Genomic DNA, 19,295 nt, shown 5'->3' with positions numbered 1-19,295 from the left:
GGTGGCTAAAGTCAACCTAGGTCCCTTGGAAGACGAGAAGGGGAAATTGATATTGGGTGATAAGGAAATGGCTGAGGGATTGAAAGACTATTTTGTATTGGTCCTCACAGTGGAGGACACGTCTAATATGCCAAAGAAGGATGTTATGGATGAAATGGGAGGTAAGAATTGTGGGCCGTATCTCGGGTAATGATGAGTTTGAGTACAGAGAGGAAATTAAGAACCTGGTGGCATGGTGCGAAGACAATAACCTATCCCTCAACATAAGCAAGACGAAGGAATTGGTTGTTGACTTCAGAAGGAGTAGCGGACCGCACAACCCAATTTACATCGGTGGTGCGCAAGTGGAACAGGTCAAAAGCTTTAAGTTCCTCAGGGTCAATATCACAAATGACCTGACTTGGTCCAACCAAGCAGAGTTCACTGCCAAGAAGGCCCACCTGTGCCCTTACTTCCTAAGAAAACTAAAGAAATTTGGCCTGTCCCCTAAAACCCCCACTAATTTTTATAGATGCACCGTAGAAAGCATTCTTCTAGGGTGCACCACAATCTGGTATGGAAGTTGTCCTGTCCGAGACCGAAAGAAGCTGCAGAAGATCATGAACATGGCACAGCACATCACACAAACCAATCTTCCGTCCGTGGACTCACTTTACACTGCACGCTGACGGAGCTGTGCTGCCAGGATAATCAAGGACACGACCCACCCAGCCAACACACCTTTCGTCCCTCTTCCCTCCGGGAGAAAGCTCAGGAGCTTGAAGACTCGTACGGCCAGATTTGGGAACAGCTTCTTTCCAACTGTGATAAGACCGCTGAATGGATCCTGACCTGGATCTGGGCCGGACCCTCCAAATATCCGGACCTGCCTCTCCGTTTTTTTGCACTACCTTACTTTCCATTTTTCTATTTTCTATTTATGATTTATGATTTAAAATTTTAATATTTACTAATTTTAACTATTTTTAATATTTAATATTTGTAATCCAGGGAGTGGGAAGCACAGAATCAAATATCGCTGTGATGATTTACAGTACCAATTGTTTGGCGACAATAAAGTACAAAGTACAAAAGAACTTTGATAAAATCACTGTCACTAAAGAGGTAGTGATAAGCAAACTAGAGGGCCTGAAGGTAGGTAAGTCCCCTGGTCCTGATGGGATGCATCCCAGGGTGCTGAAGGAATTGGCAGAGGTCACAGTAGATGCGTTGGTAATCATTTATCAAAACTCTCCAGACCCTGGGCAGGTCCCGGCGGATTGGAAGACAACAAATGTCACGCCACTTTTTAAATAAGTGTGTAGGCAAAAGACGGGCAACTATAGGCGAGTTAGCTTAACAACTGTAGTTGGGAAAATGCTTGAAGCTGTCATTAAGGAAGAAATAGTAAAGAATGGATTCAGAAAGGGCAGGTCCTGTTTGACAAACTTACTGGAGTTCTTTGAGGACATAATGAGTGCAGTGGATAGAGGGGAACAGGTGGATGTTGCATACTTGGATTTCCAGAAGGCATTCGGTAAGGTGCCGCATGAGAGACTTATAAATAAGATACCGATGCATGGAATCGGAGGAAGTGTATTGGCATGGATAGTGGATTGGTTAACCAACAGAAGGCAGAGAGTTGGTATAAGTGGGTGTTTCTCCAGTTGGCAGTCGGTAGTGAGTGGGGTGCCGCAGGGGTCGGTGCTGGGCCCACAGCTGTCTACCATTTACATTGATGATTTGGAAGAGGGGACTGAGTGTAATGTAGCAAAATTTGCTGATGACACTAAACTGAGTGGAAAAGCAAATTGTACAGAGGATGTGGAGTGAGTGGGCTTGGGTCTGGCAGATGGAATACAACGTTGGTAAATGTGAGATCATCCACTTTGGAAGGAATAATAGAAGAGCAGATTATTATTTGAATGGTGAAAGATTGCAGCATGCTGTTGGGCAGAGGGACTTGGGAGTGCTTGTTCATGAATTGCAAAAAGTTGGCTTGCAAGTATAACAGGTTATTAAGAAGGCAAACTGCTGGCTGGTGGCGTAGTGGCATCAGCGCCAGACTTTGGAGTGAAAGCTTCCGGGTTCAAATCCCACCGGCTCCCTTGCATGCTTTTCATCTGTGCTGGGTAGAGTGTTGAGCTGGAAACTCGGCCTCGTGAAAATAAGAAAGCCTGCTAAAAAAAAAAATGCCGTCATGACGGCGTCTCCATGACGCCACTCGGAGTTAAGGGCTTTCCTCTTCTGCAAGGCGGCAAACGGAATGTTGGCCTTCATTGTAAGAGGGATTGAATTCAAGAGCAGGGAGGTCATGCTGCAACTATAGAGGGTACTGGTGAGGCTGCACCTGGAGTACTGTGTGCAGTTCTGGTCTCCATACTTGAAGGATATACTGGCTTTGGAGGCAGTGCAGAGGAGGTTCACCAGGTTGATTCCAGGGATGAAAGGGTTAACCTATGAGGACAGATTGAGTCGCCTGGGACTATACTCTCTAGAATTCAGAATGAGAGGAGATCTTATAGAAACACAAAATTTTGACAGGGATAGATAAGAAAGTAGGAAAGAGAGCAAAATTTGCTGATGACACTAAACTGAGTGGAAAAGCAAATTGTACGGAGGATGTGGAGAGTCTGCAGAGGGATATAGATAGGTTAAGTGAGTGGGCCAAGGTCTGTCAGATGGAATACAACATTGGTAAATGCGAGATCACCAACTTTGGAAGTAATAATAGAAAAGCAGATTATTATTTAAATGGTGAAAGATTGCAGCATGCTGTTGTGCAGAGGGAATTGGGAGTGCTTGTTCATGAGAGGGGATCTTATAGAAACATACAAAATTTTGAAAGGGATAGATAAGATAGAAGTAGGAAAGTTGTTTCCATCAGTAGGTGAGACTAGAACTAGGGGACATTGCCTCAAGATTCAGGGAAGATGATTTAGGACGGAGATGGGGAGAAACTTTTTCCCAGAGAGTGGTGTAACTGTGGAATTCTCTGCCCAGGGAAGCAGTTGAGGTTTCTTCACTAAATATATTTAAGATACAGTTAGATAGGTTTTTACATAGTAAGGGAATTATGGGTTGTGGGGAAAAGGCAGGTAGTTGGAGCTGAGTTTACAGACAGATCAGCCATGATCTTATTGAATGGCGGGGCAGGCTCGATGGGTCAGATGGCCTACTCCTGCTCCTATTTCTTATGTTCTTTTTTTCTCCCCTTTTATACTTGCACAGTTTTGCACATTGATTGTTTGTCCACCCTGTTGAGGGCGGTCTTTCATTGATTCTATTGTGCTTCTTGTATTTACTGTGAATGCCCATAAGAAAATGAATCTCAGGGCTGTATATGGTGAAATATATGTACTTATGAAATTATATGAAATTATATGAAATATAATTTTACTCTGAACTTTGCCAGTAAATTTTGAGAGGTCCTTCAACTGGATTCCTGTTTCTCTGATTTTGATCTTTCTGATCTTTCCCCCAGATTGTCCATACTTATTTCGTAACATTTCCCAACCTCTTGCAACAATTTTATTCCATTGAATGTGATTTCCCCATACTGCCCATACTGCAAATTTGTATCAGTAAAGTGATCTAAGACACAATGTCTCTCTCAGCCACAATCAACTGAAATATCAGCAGTTTAAAAGTATTCATCCCCCTTTCCTTAGTTTTTGAGTGCATTTGTTGACATGCCAAATCTCTTCAAACTCCTAATAAAGTATAGTCATTGTCTTGTCTTCTTTATGATATGTTCGGACCAGGTTAGATCCTCGGAGATCTTGACACCCAGGAACTTGAAACTACTCACTCTCTCCACTTCTGATCCCTCTATGAGGATTGGTATGTGTTCCTTCGTCTTACCGTTCTGGAATTCCACAATCAGCTCTTTCATCTTACTGCTGTTGAGTGCAAGGTTGTTGCTGTGGCACCACTCCACTAGTTGGCATATCTCACTCCTGTATGCCCTCTTGTCACCATCTGAGATTCTACCAACAATGATTGTATCGTCAACAAGTTTAAAGATGGTTTTTTGAACTATACCTAGCCACACAGTCATGTGTTTATAGAGAGTAGAGCAGTGGGCTAAGCACACACCCCTAAGGTGTGTGAGTGTTGATAGTCAGCGAGGAGGATACGCTATCACCAATCTGCACAGATTGTGGTCTTCTGGTTAGGAAGTCGAGGATCCAATTGCAGAGGCCCAGGTTCTGCAACTTCTCATACAGGATCGTGGGAATGATGGTATTAAATGCTGAGCTACAGTCGATGAACAGCATCCTGATGTAGGTGCTTGTGTTGTCCAGGCGGTCTAAAGCCGTGTGAAGAGCCATTGAGATTGCGTCTTCTGTTGACCTATTGTGGCGATAGGCAAATTACACTGGGTCCAGGTCCTTGCCGAGGCAGGAGTTCAGTCTAGTCATGACCAACCTCTCAAAGCATTTCATCACTGTCGACATGAGTACTACTGGGCGATAGTCATTAAAGCAGCCCACATTATTATTCTTAAGCACTGGTATAATTATTGCCTTTTTGAAGTAGGAACTTCTGCCCACAGCAGTGAGAGGTTGAAAATGTCCTTGAGTACTCCCACTAGTTGGTTGGCACAGGTTTTCAGAGCTTAACTGGGTACTCCATCAGGACCTTCCACCTTGTGAGAGTTCACTCTCTTTAAAGACAGCCTAACATCAGCCTCTGAGATGGAGATCACAGGATCATCAGGTACAGCAGGGATCTTCACAGCTGTAGTGGCGTTCTCCCTTTCAAAGCATGCATAGAAGACGTTGAGTTCATCTGGTAGTGAAGCATCGCTACCATTCAGGCTTTTGGGTTTTGCTTTGTAGGAAGTAACATCTTGCAGATCCTGTCAGAAGTGCCGTGCATCCGATCTTGCCTCCAACCTCGCTTGAAATTGGCTCTTCACCCTTGAAATAGCCCTCCACAAATCATACCTGGTTTTCTGGTATAAGCCTGGGTCACCAGACTTGGATGCCACAGATCTAGCCTTCAGCAGATGACGTACCTCCTGGTTCATCCACGGCCTCTGGTTTGGGAATGTAGAGTAAGTCTTTCTGGGCACACACTCACCCACACAGAATGATATCCACAGAGAATATCATTCTCTGATATTAAAATGAACCATTGGTATCAGCTCAAAAATCCTGCTTTAATATATTTTAAATTTACAAAATGAGACAGTAACATGTGAAAACAGTTGCGGGGGCTGAATAATTTTTCACTATAAATCAGATAGAAAGAAAATGGAGAAAATGGGCAGGAAAGGAAAGGAAGAAACATTTACCTTTGGATATGTCCTAAAAGCACCTAGGTTCACTTTTCCAGCTGATATCGTTCTTGTAGGGTCAATCTTTAAAAAAGAGAGAAAGTAATATTCAATAAAAACACAATCTGAACAAAGCACTAAAAATAAAAAGTTACTGAAATGCTTATGCACACACAAACTGGTACATAAATAATTCACTGGAATAGCATACAATACAAACCATTGCACCATCTATACACATGTTAAATGTAGTCACTTTTTCACAATTAAAGCAAAATGTGATGATGCTAATTATGAAAGGCTGTATTTAAGAGCTGAATATCTATTACATTGAAAACAAAAAAAGGTCAGTAACCAAAAACAAGAGATTCCCACTTCTAACATATACAAAAAAAAAGAGAAAAAAAATCAAAATAACCAGAAAGAATAACCAATGGGTTATATGAAAAGGCAAGGAATGGGCCAACAACTTTCTTTTGAGCTAAGAATTCTTTAATTTGAAATATCACTGTAGAATGAAGCTGATATTATTTGAACAATATGGAAAATTCTGCTTGTCTGTTGATATTGCAAGCTGAAGAAACCTCAAGGTGAGGATTTACATACCCCAAGAAACTCTGAATTAAAAAGACATAATGCACATAATCTCCATCTGAGCAGCCTCCAAACTGATGGTATAAACATTGATTTCTCTAACGTCCAACAATTTCTCACTCCTCCACATCTTTCTTGGAACATTTCCCATTCTGGTTCCCCCTGTCACCCCCTTCTCTTCTCCTCACCTGCCCACACATCCCTCTGATGCCCCTCCTCCTTCCCTTTCCCTCATTTTCCACTGTCCTCTCCTATCAAATTCCTTCTCCAGCCATTTACATCTTCAACCTATTATCTCCTAGCTTCTTACTTTATCCCCCTCCCCCACTCACCACCTTGCCCCTCACCTATCACATTATATTCCTTCCCCTCCTCCACCTCCTTATTCTGTCTTCCACCCCCTTCCTTTCCAGTGCTGACAAAGTGTCTCAGCCCAAAACATCAACTGTTTTTTCCTCTCCATAGATACTGCCTGACCTGCTGAGTTTCTCCAGCATTTTGAGTGTCACTCCAGATTATGCAGTTATATATAGTCAGATGTAGATGTAAAATACATACCACCACGGCTACAAATGGTTCCTGGAACTGTTGATTCAACATCTGAGTGCTAACATCAATTCCTGAAAGCCAACATCCATAACCTGGATGACTATGATACCAACCAATTGCATTCTCAAGACGTCCTACCTAGAGAAGATGCAAAATAAATTTAAATAAGCACACAATTATGTAAAGTACTAAATTTAAATTTATAAGCACAAAATAAAACAAAGTTTTTGTTTAAAACTTAAGTGTGCCAGAAATAGCAAGAGAGTTAGTATCTGTAGCAAAAAGGATTCTGCTCTTCACTTGGTGGTTCCAAAAATTATTAATGCAGGAGTACAGGTGATAAGGGGGGACCTTGACAGAGCAGGTGGCTGGGTTCTTTGGGTTGTTGTGCTCTTATTGCTCTGCCACTGCAAGCTTCCAGTGAGACTTGAAGCACTGGGCACCTTCCCAGGGGTGTCTGTGGTCTTTGCCAAGTAATTCACATGAACTGGTGATAACGTTACCTTTGTTGTTCCTCCCAGGGTTGTCTTGAAACATCTAATTTAATGTATTTAGATACATAACCCAGTAACAGGCCTTTCTTGCTCAATGAGCCTGTGCTGCCAACTACACATCAAGTGACCAATTAAACTACGAACCTGCATGTCCCTGAATCGTGGCGGGAAACTCAGGCTGCTGTGGAGTGAATATACAAAGTCTCCACAGGCAGGAGCAGAATTAAACCTGGGTTGCTGGCACAGTAATAGTGTTACGCCAACTGCATCTCTACGATGGAAACAGGTGAGTAAAATAGGATCATCATGTCTGATCATGATGATCTGGGTGGACAGTGGGCTGAAGGGCCTGCTCCAGGTTATGAGGGTGATGCTTAACAGGACAGCACGGTGGCTCCAGGTTTCCTGGATGGGCTCAAGGTGGCAGACACCCAGATTGTTATTGCAACAGTAGCCTCATCCCACCTACCATTCTCTCTCGGACATTGCCAAAGTCTGCACTACCCAGCATCTCTATAGCACAGACTGGAATGAAGTATTTTCTCTGTTCTCCTGTAAATCACTTGCTATGACACAATCTGGAGTAGAGTGCTTGTGGTGGATCACATTGTGCATTGAATAGAGCTCATTGAACATGATTAGAAACCCTAATTAGGGATTTTGGCACATGCAAAGGCATAGATATTGGTTCATCCACTCTGCCAGTGGAAATAGAGCAACTTTTCAGTTATGGTGTTGGAGGTACTTGTCCAAAATATTGAATCACAATCTTACTTGACCTTAGTGTGCACTAGGATGAGGTCTATGGTGAACTGATTTACAAAAATACACGGTGTGGAATGTGATCAAGTAACTGCTGAAGGACGGTAATGATTTTTTGAGGACATGCAAATCTGAGAATATTCTCCAGAATCCCTAATGGTTTTTTGATTCAAAAGATTTTACACTACTACAAAAAGACCTTGGTAATATTTTAGTGACAAGCTTCAATGGAGTTGGAGAAAACAAAATGAAGAAAATTGTTTCACTTAAACCAGTGGTCCACAACCTCCAGGCCACGGACCGATACATTGCCGTGAAGAATGCAGCAGTACAGCAGTAGCCAGAATGCACCCAGCACATCTTTAAAAAAAAGCCGAAATAAACAAGCTAATTGATTAGGTGCCGCCCGGTACGTAAATGTCAGCCCAGATCACAGGCGATTGCCGATTGTGTTGCCTCTGATCTGGACTGACATTTACGTGCCGGGCAGCACCTAATTAACTAGCTTGTTTATTTCCGCTTTTTTCTTAAAGATATCCTGGGCGTGTTCCGGCTACCGCTGCATTCTTCACGGCAACGCATCGGTCCGCGGCCCGGAGGTTGGGGACCACTGACTTAAACAATGATGGGGGGGGGGAGGGGTGCAACATCTGAAATTCAATACCCATTGGGGTAAGTGAGGTAAAAACCCTCAATACATTTACAAGTTACTGGATGAATACCTGATGAATCATAAGCCAGAAGCTTGAAAATGGGACAAATGTAAAGTACTCTTGACTGGTCATAATGAACAAATAGGTGGATTTCTCTCTTTACAAATGTGACTAACTTTTTGAAAAATAATTTTATTTGTACTGATGTATAAAAATATGTGCTTGTTATTTTTATCAATATTTTAAATAGTATATTTTGATAATACCAAGTTTAAAGCAGAGATTAGTTGTGTGATGGAGTTTATCTAGTATTTGCAGCCTATGGATTTATTACAGTTTAACTGCCTGAAAATAGGAAGGGTCAGTTTCAAACCACTTCTCTTTCTAAAATATAACATGTTAAATATAAAAGTAATAGGCGTAATCCTAAATTATATTACTCATAGTTCTTCATAATACATAATTTTAAAGAGGTCCAACAACACTTAACTTTCGTAGAAGATGTTTCAAATCCAACTTTTGTTCATTACCTATTAGCAGCTGATTAATAGTGCCATCTGCTGACCAAATGCATGTTTTCCATCTTGCAGCAAGATGAAAAAAAATGAAGGACAAATTAATCTAACCCTTAAAGTTCCAGCTGGATCATGCCCAGTTAATAGATAAATATCTGTTTTCATATCAGATCTAGGATTCTTGAGGAGCTAATGTTCCACTATTCAAAAGAACCAGGGAAATAGGATGATTTGGCAGATAAATGCATGGCTGAGAAGCTGGTGCAGGGGTCAGGGCTTCAGGTTCTTGGATAACTGGGATCTCTTCTGGGGGAGGTATGACCTGTTCAAAGTGACAGGTTGCACCTGAACCTGAGGGGGACCAATATTCTTGCAGGCAGGTTTGTTAGAGCTGTTGGGGAGGATTTAAACTAATTTGGCAGGGGGGTGGGAACTGGAATGAAGGAACTCAGGAAAGGACAGATGGTAAAAAAGTAAAGATAGTGTGCAGTCAGATTGTCAGGAAGGGAAGGCAGGTGCTGGGACTTAGTTGCAGCCAATAGGCTGAGTATCAAATCATTAGGGATGCAGAGTCAGTACAAGAAATAAGGCAGATGATCTTGTTGCAATATTACAGATTGCCAGGTATGATGTTGTGGCCATCACTGAATCATGGCTGAAGGATGGCTGTAGTTAGGAACTGAATGTCCAAGGTTACACATTACATTGGAGAGATAGGAAGGTAGGCAGAGGGGGTGGTGTGGCTCTACTGGTAAAGAATGGCATCAAATCAGTGGAAAGATGTGACATAGGATCGAAAGATGTTGAATCCTTGTGGGTTGAGTTAAGAAACTGCAAGGGTAAAAGGACGTTGATAGCAGTTATATACAGGCCTCAGAGTGGCTGGGAGGTGGACCACAGGCTACAACAGGAAATAGAAAAGGTGTGTCAAAAGGGCAATGTTATGGTAGTCATGGGAGATTATAACATGCAGGTCGATTGAGGAAAATCAGGTTGGTAATGGATCTCAAGAGTGTGAGTTTGTTGAATGCCTAAGAGATAGCTTTTTAGAGCAGTTTGTCATTGAGCCTACTAGAGGATCAGCTATACTAGATTGGGTGTTATGTAATGAACTGGAGGCAATTAGGGGGCTTAAGGTAAAATAACCCTTAGGAACCAGTGATCACAATATGATTGTGTTCAACTTGAAATTCGATAGGGAGAAAGTAAAGTCTGATGTAGCAGTATTTCAGTGGAGTAAGGGAAATGACAGTGGTATGAGAGAGGAGTTGGCCAAAGTAAACTGGAAAGAGCTGCTGGCAGGGATGTCAGCAGAGCAACAATGGCGTGTGTTTCTGGGGAAAACAAGGAATGTACAGTACACGTATATTCCAAAAACAAAGAAATACTCAAATGGTAAAACAATACAATCATGGCTGACAAGGGAAGTCAAAACTATTGTAAAAGCAAAAGAAAGGGCATACAACAAAGCAAAAATTGGTGGGAAGATAGAGGATTGGGAAGTTTATAAAAACCTACAGAGAGCAACAAAAAAAAATCATTAGAAGGGAAAGAATGAAATATGAAAGCAAGCTAACAAATAATGTCAAAGTGGACAGCAGAAGTTTTTTCAAGTATGTTAAAAAGTAAAAGAGAAATGAGAGTGGATATAGGACCGCTAGAAAATGAGGCAGGACAAATAATAACAGGGGACAAGGAGATGGCTGATGAACTAAATGAGTATTTTGCATCAGTCTTCACTGTGGAAGACACTAGCCATAAGCCTGATGTTGTAGTGTGTGAAGGAAGAGAAGTAGGTACAGTTACTGTTACAAGAGAGAAGGTGCTCAAAAAGCTGAAGGCCTAAAGGTACATAAGTCACCCGGACCAGAGGAACTGCATCCTAGGGTTCTGAAAGAGGCAGCGTTAGAAATGATCTTTCAAAAATCATTGGACTCTGGCATGGTGCCTAAGAACTGAAAAATTGCAAAATATTACTCCACACTTTAAGAAAGGGAAAAGGCAGCAGAAAGGAAATTATAGACCAGTTAGCCTGACCTCAGTGATTGGGAAGATGTTAGAATCAATTGTTAAGGATGAGGTGATGGAGTAGTTGGTGCCAAAGGACAAGATAGGACAAAGTCAGCATGGTTCCTTCAGGGAAAATCTTGCCTGACGAACCTGTTGGAACTCTTTGAGGAGATAAAGGATAGATAAAGGGGATGCGGTGGATGTTGTATACTTGGAAAATGTATGGTCATGCACTTTGGGTTAGAAATAAATGTGCACACTATTTTCTAAATGGGGAGAAAATCCAAAAATCTGAGATGCGAAGGACTTGGAGTCCTTGTGCAGAACACTCTGAAGGCTAACTTGCAGGTTGAGGTGGTGGTGAGGAAGGTAAATGCCATGTTATCATTCATTTCAAGAGGTCCAGAATACAAGAGCAAGGATGTGATGCTGAGGCTTTATAAGATATTGCTGAGGCCTCACCTTGACTACTGTGAACAATTTTGGGCTCCTCATTTTAGAAAGGATGTGCTGGCATTGGAGATGGTCCAGAGGAGGTTCACAAGGATGATTCCAGGTATAAAAGGGTTATCATACGAGATACCATGGTGGGAGAGTCTAGGACAAGATGGCACAGCCTTAGGATAGGCAAGATTTTTTTAGCCTAAGTGTGGTGAATTTGTGGTATTTCATTGCCACATGCAGCTGTGCAGGCTAGGTCGTTGGGTGTATTTAAGGCAGAGACTGATAGGTTCTTGATTGGACATGGCATCAAAGGTTACGGGGAGAAGGCCGGAAACTGCGGTTGAGGAGATAAAATAAAAACGGATCAGCCATGATTGAATGGCGGAGTAGACTCCATAGACCAGATGGCCTAATTCTGCTTCTATGTCTTACGGTCTTATGATAATCCTGGATCGGAACGTCTGATGTCAGTGGTAGGGAAGCTACTGGAGACAATTCTTAAGGATTGGATTTACAAGCATGGGAAAACCACAGCCTAATTAGGGAGAGCTAGCATGGCTTGTTGCAGAGCATATCGTGTCTTACTAACTTGATTTTTTTTTTTGATGAGGTGATGAGGGTAATTGATGAAGGTTGTGCTGTGGATGTTATCTACATGGATTTTTTAGTAAACTGTTTTACAAGATCCCTCATGGAAGGCTCATCTAGAAGATTAAGATCCATGGGATGCATCGTAAATTGGCCATATAGATTCAGAACTGGTTTGTCCATAGAAAAGAGAGGGTGGGTAGTGATTGAAGGGACATGATTCAGGCTGGAAGTCTGTGATTAGTAGTATTCAGCAGTGATTGGTACTGAGATCTCTGCTGTTTATGATATATATAAATGATCTGTATGAAAATGTAGATGGCTGTTTTTTTAAGTTTGCAGATGACATGAGTATTAGTGGTGTGAATAGCGCAGAAGACTGGCAAAGAATACTGCAGGATATAGAAATGGCTGCAATGTGGTTACAGTTGCAGATATGGGCAAAGAAATGTCTGATGGAGATTAACCCAGCTAAATGTGAAGTATTGTACTTTGGTAGGTCAAATGCAAAAGAGAGTACATTGTTAAGGGTAAGACCTTTCACAGTGTTGATGAGCAGAGGGATCTTGGAGTCCAAGTTCACAGCCTCACTGTTTGATAGGATGGTTAAAGCATATGGCATGCTTGCCTTTATTAGTCAAGGCATTGAGTTCAAAAGGCAGGAAGTCACGTTGCAGCTTTATAAAACTCTGGTTAGACTGCATCCGGAATATTGCATACAGTTTTGGTCACTCTATTATAGAAAGGACATTGAGACTCTGAAGAGGATGCAGAAGAGGCTTACCACAATGTTGCCTGGATTAGAGGGGGTGTGCAATAACGAGAGGTTAGACAAAAAATTATGGGACGCATGGTTAGAGCAGACAGACAGGATTTTTTTCCTAGGGTTAAAATTTCTAACACCAGAGGGCATACATTTAAGGTAATGAGGGTAATTTCAAAGGAGATGTGAGAGGCAATTTTTCTCCCCCCACACAAAGAGAGGAGTGGATTCCTTGAATATAACGCATAGAGTGGTGGTAGAGGCAGATACATTAGGGACTTTTAAGAGACATTTAGATAGGCACATGAATGTGAGGAAAATGGAAGGATTTGGATATTGTGGAGGCAGAAGAGATTAGTTTAGTTGGCCATTTGATTACTAATTTAATTGGTTCCGCACAACATTGTGGGCTGAAGTGTCTGTTTCTGTGGTGTACTGTTCTATATTCTTTGATATCTACAGTGGTGCAAGGAAGTTTATGAACCCGTAGAAATTTCTCTATTTCTGCACAAATACGACCTAAAATGTGATCAGATCTTCACCCAACTCCCAAAACTAAAGACAACCCAACTAAATAAACACAAAAACATTATACTTGTTCATTTAGTTATTGAGAACAAATATCCAATACTACATGTATTTGTTCAAAAAAGAATGTGAACTTTGCTTTCAGTAACTGGTGTGACCCCCTTGTACAGCAATAACTTCAGCCAAGCGTTTTCAGTAACCATTAATCAGACCTCCACATTGGCCTGGAGGAATTTTTGGCTATTCCTCCCTAGAAAATTGCTTGAACTCTGGGACGTTGATGGGCTTCCTTGCACGAACTGCTTGTTTCAGATTCTTCCACAACAGTCCTAAAGGATTAAGGTCAAGACTTTGACTCAGCCAGTCCAAAACACACATTTTCTTCTTTTTAAAACATTCTGTTGTTGATCTACTCTTGTTTTTTGGATCATTGCCTTGTTGAATTATCCAACTTCTATTAAATTTTCAGGTGACGAACTGCTGCCTATAATTCTCCTGTCAAATGTCTTAATATAGTTTCAAATTCATTGTTCCCTCAATGATTGCAAGCTGTCCAGGCCCTGAGGCAGCAAAGCAACCCCAAACCATAATGTTCCTTCGACCATGCTTCACAGTTGGGATGAGGTTGTGGTATTGGTGTGCAGTGCCCTTTTTTCTCCAAACATAGCAACGTGCATTTCTGCCAAAAAGTTCAACTTTTGTCTCATCTGTCCACAGAACATTGTCCCAGAAGCATTGTAGAACATCCAGGTGGTCTTTTGCAAACTTGAGACATGCAGCAATTTTTTTTTTGAGAGCAGTGGTTTCCTCTGCCGTGTCCTTCCATTTTTGGAACAAAAACACCATTTTTGTTCAGTGTTTTTCTTATAGTGGACACATGAACAGCGACTTCAGCAAGTTCCAGAGATTTCTGCAGGTCTTTTGCTGTTACCCTCAGGTTCTTTTTCACCTTCTTCAGTATTGCATGTTGTGCTCTTAGTGTGATCTTTGTAGGATGCCCACTCCTGGGGAGAGTAGCAACTGTACTGAGTTTCTTCCATTGGTAGACAATTTCCCTTACTGTGGACTGATGAACACTCAAGCATTTGTAGCCTTTTCCAGCTTCATGAATTCTACAATCCTTCTTCTATAGTCCTCTGAAAGTTGTTTCGATCGAGGCATGGTGCATATTAACAGATTCTGTCAGTAACCTGAGTGTGTGTCTTTTTACTTTTATATATATAGCGCAAAGCACCTCTACAACCCACACCTCCAATCTCATCCCATTGGTCGGAACACCTGACTCCAAATAGCCTTTGTAGAAGGCATTATCCCAGAGGTTCACATACCTTTTCCAACAATCACACAAAATATTGGATCATTTTTCTCAGTAAATAAATTAACAAGTATAATTATTTGTGTTATTTATTTAAATAGGTTCTCTTCATCTAGTTTTAGGACTTGCACGAAGATCTGATCATATTTTAGGTCATATTTGTGCAGAAATAGAGAAAATTCTACAGGGTTCACAAACATTCTAGTACCACTGTATGTCAAGTATCACAGTCCTAAATGGGGATTGATTCAACTGCAGGAAGGCCTAGGTGATACTATAAATCAGGACTGGAATTGTTGGAGACAAATGGACTGCCACTGATTTGAACTGTCTTCTTCCACATCTAAATAACATTTTAGAAGGTAATAAAAATATTTTATCCCTTAATTTTGTGTATTTAAGAATTGCATCACATTCCTTTATCTATTTGTCAGCATGTTATTTGCAACTCCAGCTCGTCTCTCTCAGACACTGCTCAACTGCATTTCTCACCATGTTCCCGCACAGATTTTATCAACCTACCCTCTTTTGGAGCAAACAAGTCACAAAACTAACCAAGTTACAAGTTTATTCAGAGATGGATTCCTGCCCGTCTCAGAAATAATTCATTGAATAAAAAGGTAAAGATTTCTTTGACATGAATTAAATTTCAACTTGCAGAAATTCTAGGCTTCAACAACAGAAGGATGAACATTTTGATTACAGATATCAGATTCTTGCTCTGCAGGTAATCTGACAACAATGGCTAAGTAGTTTGGTGTATGTGAAATGCAGAGTAGTGAAGGCGTAGCATTTTAATTCTATGAACCCACAATGGGATAGAGGAATTGCCATTGTGTTTATATAGACCAGAGAATTTTGTGAGAAAATGGATTGTGTATATTTTCATTGAATTTAAGCTGACATAATGCAATTATTGATGGAAAAACTGAAAGAGATATTCCAATATGTATCTGAATAGAAAAGGTAGCAACTTAACCAAATATACTAATTAAGAGAAACTTGACTAACAACAAACATACAAAACCATCATTGTACAAAGTTACGTTTGATTCTAAAGATCACAGCCCAGATTTTAATGATGAATGAGCAGTGAAAGCTGTTAATTACACATACCCAAAGACTTATGTACAGGAAGTTGCAGTAATTATAATTCCATTTCTGCTCAGGGCATTTGGGATTTGGTGAACAGACCAAACTACTGCAACTTGTTAATCAACTTGAAAAATCCTGACTCTGGCATGCAGATTTTAAATCAGGAAGTGCAAGTCAAACTATTTAATTCAATGCTAAATCAAGTACAAAAGCAAATAAAGAGGAAAAATAAGGACATTGAGAAATAGAGGAAAAGATTCAGAAATAAATTATTGCTGGAGATCTTTAAGTAGTTAAGTTGTTGAGAAATGAGACTCTACAGTTGTAAATTTTGTTAACTTCCAGTACCCGGGAAATTGTGGCTGAAAGATCATAGTTGGGAGCTTAACATCCAAGGATACACATTGTATTGAAAGTTCAGGCAAGTAGGCAGAGGGAGTGGGGTGGCTCTATTCGTAAAAACTGAAATCAAATACTTAGAAAAGTTAACATAGGATTAGAAGATGTAGAATCCGAACTGTACCCAGGATGTGGTGTACATAGTACAATAGATTAAAAAGGCATGTAAAAAGGGCAATGTTACGATAGTCTTGGGGGAATTTCAGTATACAGGTAGAATGGGAAAAATCAAGTTGGTGCTAAATCCCAAGAGAGGAAATTTATAGAACGGCAATGAGATGATAATTTAGAGCAGCTTGTGGTTCAGCCCACAAGGGAAAAGGCAATTCTAGATTGGGTGTTGTGTAATAAACCAGATTTGATTAGAAAGCTTAAGGTAAAGGAACCTTTAAGAGATAGTGATCACAATATGATAGAATTCACCCTGCGGTTTGAGAGGGAGAAGTTAAAAGATCAGACGTATCGGCGTTACAGTGGAGTAAAGAAAATTATAGAGGCACGAGAGAGGAGCTGGCCAAAGTTGATTGGAAGGGGCCACTAGCAAGGACGATGGCAGAACGATAATTGTTGCAGTTCTTGTGAGCATTTCAGAAGGCCTAGTATAGATAGATAGAGAGGTCAAAGACAGCATAAAAGTAAAAGAGAAGGCATATAATATGGCAAAAATTAGTGGGAAGTTAGTAGATTTGTAAGTTTTTAAAAACCAACAGAAGGTAACTAAAAAAAAGTGATGAGAGAAAAGTTGCTAACCAATAAAAAGAGGCTACCATAAGCTTTTTCAGATGTACATCTAAAAAGTAAAAGAGGTGAGAATGGATATTAGATCACCGGAAAATGACGCTAGAGAGATAGCAATGGGAGACAAAGAAATGGCAGATAAATTTATTAAGTATTTTGCATCAGTCTTCATTGTGGAATACACCAGATGTGTGTAAGCGGGCAGATGTGAGTGTAGGTACTATTACTAAGGATAAGGTGCTTGGGAAGCTGAAAGGTCTGAAGGTAGATAAGTCACCTAGACCAGATGCACTGCACCCCAGGGTTCTGAAAGAGGTAGATGAAAAGATTATGGAGGTATTAGCAGTGATCTTTCAAGAATCATGAGATTCTGGAATGATCCAAAGGACTGGAAAATTGTCACTCCACTCTTTAAGAAGGGAGGGAGGCAAAAGAAAGGAAATTATAGGCCTGTTAGCCTGACTTCAATGGTTAGGAAGATGTTGGAGTCCATTATTAAGAATGAGGTTTTGGGGTTCTTGGAGGCACATTATAAAATAGGCCAAAGTCCTTAAGGGGAAATCTTGCCTTACAAATCTGTTGGAATTCATTGAGAAAATAACAGGCACGACAGACAACGGAGAGTCAGTGTTGTTTACCTGTATTTCAGGTAGCCTTTTGCAAGTTGCCACACATAAAGCTGCTTAATGCACATGCGCACCGAGTGCACATGCGCCAGTCGTGTATGCAGCCTGTTACAGCCGCTCCGATCGGATTCTTACTTTTTTCTTCTTACTTTTTAACTTACGTTATTTTTAGTATTTTTTTTTCATGGTAACATGTCGAAGCTGCACCCTCTCTAACATGCTGGTAGAGAGAGTTTTATTTGGGTTTTTAGTCCTGGGAACAGTGACATCCCGACACGCGGGACAGGAGCATGGTCGCATTGTTCATTCCATGGACCAGCTGCTTGCACTAATGCCGGCCGGTTTAGCGAGCAGAGCGGCGGACACCCCTGCTGAAATCTGGAGGAAAACACACAGAGGATGCAGAGGGGGATCACAAAGTCAAGGAAAGAGGACCAGGTCAAGACAACAGAGACTTATGGAGAAGAGGAGTTCAGTGGGTAATAAAATGGATGAGTTCACGGCGCTAGCCAGGCGTCAGAGAACATTTCGGGAGTGCAGTGTTATGTGTTTCACTGGAACGGGGCTGCACGAGGACATACCCGATCAAAACTTCTCCATGGACAGCTTCCAGACCGTTCCGGCTGACCGGAAGTGCACTGAGAGCAGTAAGCATAAAGGAGTTGGGTGCTTACTGTTCTGGTTAACAACAGATGGTGCAATCCGGGTCATATGATGATCGAGGAACGTGTTTGTAGATCGGATATTGAACTTTTTACTGTTGGACTTCGGCCATATTCCACCGAGATACAACACTGGGCGGCACGGGAGGTCATTCCTGCCTGTGGCCATCGAACTTGCAATTCCTCCCGTGGCGGGTCAGACACCCTGAGCCAATAGACTAGTCCTGGACTTTTTTCCATCTGGCATAGTTTGCATTTTGTTGTTTGATTGTTTGTGGTGTTTGTATTGCTATATTTATGCTCTATTCTTTGCTGGCACGGCTGTAACGAAACCCAATTTCCCTCGGGATCAATAAAGTATATCTATCTATCTATCTAACAGGATAAGAGCCCATGGTATGACAGGAAAGATACTAGCATGGATAGAAGCAACACACATCAAAGTTGCTGGTGAACGCAGCAGGCCAGGCAGCATCTGTAGGAAGAGGTGCAGTCGACGTTTCAGGCTGAGACCCTTCGTCAGGACTTCGTTGTTTTGTCCTGACGAAGGGTCTCGGCCTGAAACGTCGACTGCACCTCTTCCTACAGATGCTGCCTGGCCTGCTGCGTTCACCAGCAACTTTGATGTGTGTTGCTTGAATTTCCAGCATCTGCAGAACTCCTGTTGTTTGAGCATGGATAGAAGATTGTCTGACTCTCCAGCAGACAAGCTGGAGCGGGAGAAGTTGGTGGACGGGCTACAGAAGCTGTGGAGGAGTTGACCTGGGTCCTGGGTGCAGATACTGCTGCTGACTGCAACTTGAAGACATCAGAGAGGACTAAAATATAATATTACATTAGGACTAGATAATAATTTTCCAGTAAAATGGCAGTGCACTCAGACACTGTGGCTACTCCTTGTCAAATCAAAGGTGTATTTGTTTGTCCTGTATGCCTATTTTACAATCACAAGTCACTGCCGGATACTAAGAACATCAAGTACTGCAGCACTATCCCATCAGCAAATTGCTCGATAGCAATGGAGCTGGATTAACTATATACTGTTATTGTGTTTTTGCCTGGACTTCTTGCATGCCATCGTGCTGAGATGGTGGGCAGTGCAAGTGATATTCTTGGATGTTTTTCATCAGATTGCAAAACCCTGTTGTACATTGGTTACGTAGAATACTGCAAGTCTGGTTCACTGGAGAGACTGACAGCGGGGGAGCTGCTTTGCCTCTGTTGTGGCAAGGACTAGGCCCATGCCACGGGTTGCCCATTGCATCCGTCCAGGAGTGGAGACACCGACGTGATATGC

General features: G+C 41.5%; 1 protein-coding gene across 1 annotated transcript in view; it reads right to left on the bottom strand.

Annotated features, from left to right (window-relative positions):
• The window catches only part of cops5 (COP9 signalosome subunit 5), a 39,546-nt gene that overhangs the window by 9,432 nt on the left and 10,819 nt on the right, over positions 1-19,295 (bottom strand). Inside the window, exons 3-4 of the mRNA XM_072254313.1 lie at positions 6,416-6,544; positions 5,282-5,347 (exon numbers count right to left, since the gene is read on the bottom strand). Coding sequence (XP_072110414.1) covers positions 5,282-5,347; positions 6,416-6,544 — 195 coding nt within the window. The remainder of the gene's footprint in view (positions 1-5,281; positions 5,348-6,415; positions 6,545-19,295) is intronic.

The sequence above is a fragment of the Mobula birostris genome, chromosome 1 (assembly GCF_030028105.1).
Source record: "Mobula birostris isolate sMobBir1 chromosome 1, sMobBir1.hap1, whole genome shotgun sequence".
Taxonomy (NCBI): domain Eukaryota; kingdom Metazoa; phylum Chordata; class Chondrichthyes; order Myliobatiformes; family Myliobatidae; genus Mobula; species Mobula birostris.
Note: the sequence above shows the minus strand (reverse complement) of the source record. Positions and strands in the feature narration are given on the sequence as shown.